Source organism: Penaeus monodon, chromosome 19, assembly GCF_015228065.2.
Source record: "Penaeus monodon isolate SGIC_2016 chromosome 19, NSTDA_Pmon_1, whole genome shotgun sequence".
Lineage (NCBI taxonomy): Eukaryota > Metazoa > Arthropoda > Malacostraca > Decapoda > Penaeidae > Penaeus > Penaeus monodon.
The window spans coordinates 7,548,306-7,549,578 of NC_051404.1; the positions used below are offsets into that span (position 1 = coordinate 7,548,306).

A 1,273-nucleotide genomic window follows, 5' to 3' on the forward strand; every position below is an offset into this window, starting at 1 on the left:
GCAAAATTGTGGTCGAGGGCGCATAGTGTAGCGCTGTGTGCCCTTGCGTCGCCCGCTCGCTCACGCTCCAGGCGAGCCGCGCAGCGAGTGGTGCGAGCTCAAGGTTGGCCGCCCGTAGAGGCGCCCCGGGGCCGAGACGCGGACTCACCTGCACGTAGGAGCGGACTTCGTCTGGATCTCGCCAGGTGTTGACCGCGGGCCGCCTCTTCTCCGGGACGGGCGCGCCCGTGCTGGGCTTGGGTTTCATTTCGGCCGGGGCCCTCTCGAAAATGAGGACCCGCTCCGCCACGCTGCCCTGCGTGAGGAAGGGCCGGATGGCCACGCCGGCGCTGTTGTAGCCCGTGGTCGGGCTCTGGGACCTCTCCCTGATGTGGGCCTTCTGCTGGTCCGTCAGCTCCGGGTGCGGCAACGTCGAGATACTTCCGGCCACCAAAGGCTCGGGTGACCCGGCTTTACGCATTTTGCGGAGCTTGCGGCGGTAGAACTCGGGCAGGGTGGAGCCCACCTCGTCCGCCTGGATGCCCATCGTGCCCCGCCACACGGAGTCCGAGAGCGACGTGCTGCCGTTCTCGAAGCGCGTGCGGGCCATCATGACGCGGCCGTCGCTGCTAACCACCTGTTTGGACATGTTGCGGTAGTCCTCGAGGCGCTGAGTGGAGTGCGGGTGCTGCTGCGACTCCTGGAAGCGCACCTTGGCGAAGTCCACGATGGACATGTCGCCCTCCGTCGGATTCTTGGCCACCACGCGCACCGGGGAGCCAGGCTTCTCCACAGCTGAGCTTGTGCTTGCAATCTTCTGTACCTTCTGTTGAACGTGGATCTGTTGCTGCTTTTGTTGCTGTTGTTGCAGCTGTTGCTGCGGTAGCCGTTGCTGCTGATTCTCTTTGGGTTTATCGACGTCAACGGTGACGCTGATGGAGAACTTGGGGCGCCGTCCCTGCGCGGGGAACTCCTGCGTCTCCGTCTGGTGGGGCAGGCTGTTCGGGGTGGCCGAGGTGATGATGGTGCTGTTGGGCGTGTGGAGCGACGTCTGCGGGGATGACACGGGAGCGGAAGTGGGGCGGGCCTGCCCCAAGGGCCTCAAGTGGTCGCCGTCATCGATCAGCGTCCCCGTGCGGAGGGCGTGCATGAGGCGCTCCTCCTCCTTGTCAACGGCCGCCATGGTCACCACCTTGTGTCGCAGAGGAACGCCCGAGAACTTCTGCGAGGATGAGCTCTCCACCCGCGCCTCCAGCGTCGTGATGTAGTTGGTGGTCGTGTTCGAGTTGGAGCT

At 65.1% G+C, this 1,273-nt stretch overlaps 1 protein-coding gene across 1 annotated transcript in view; it reads right to left on the reverse strand.

The window, feature by feature from the left end:
• LOC119585327 (myb-like protein Q) overlaps window positions 1-1,273 on the reverse strand; it is a gene marked incomplete in the record, with an annotated part of 6,184 nt that overhangs the window by 3,323 nt on the left and 1,588 nt on the right. The window contains 1 exon segment of the mRNA XM_037934000.1: window positions 65-1,273. Coding sequence (XP_037789928.1) covers window positions 65-1,273 — 1,209 coding nt within the window.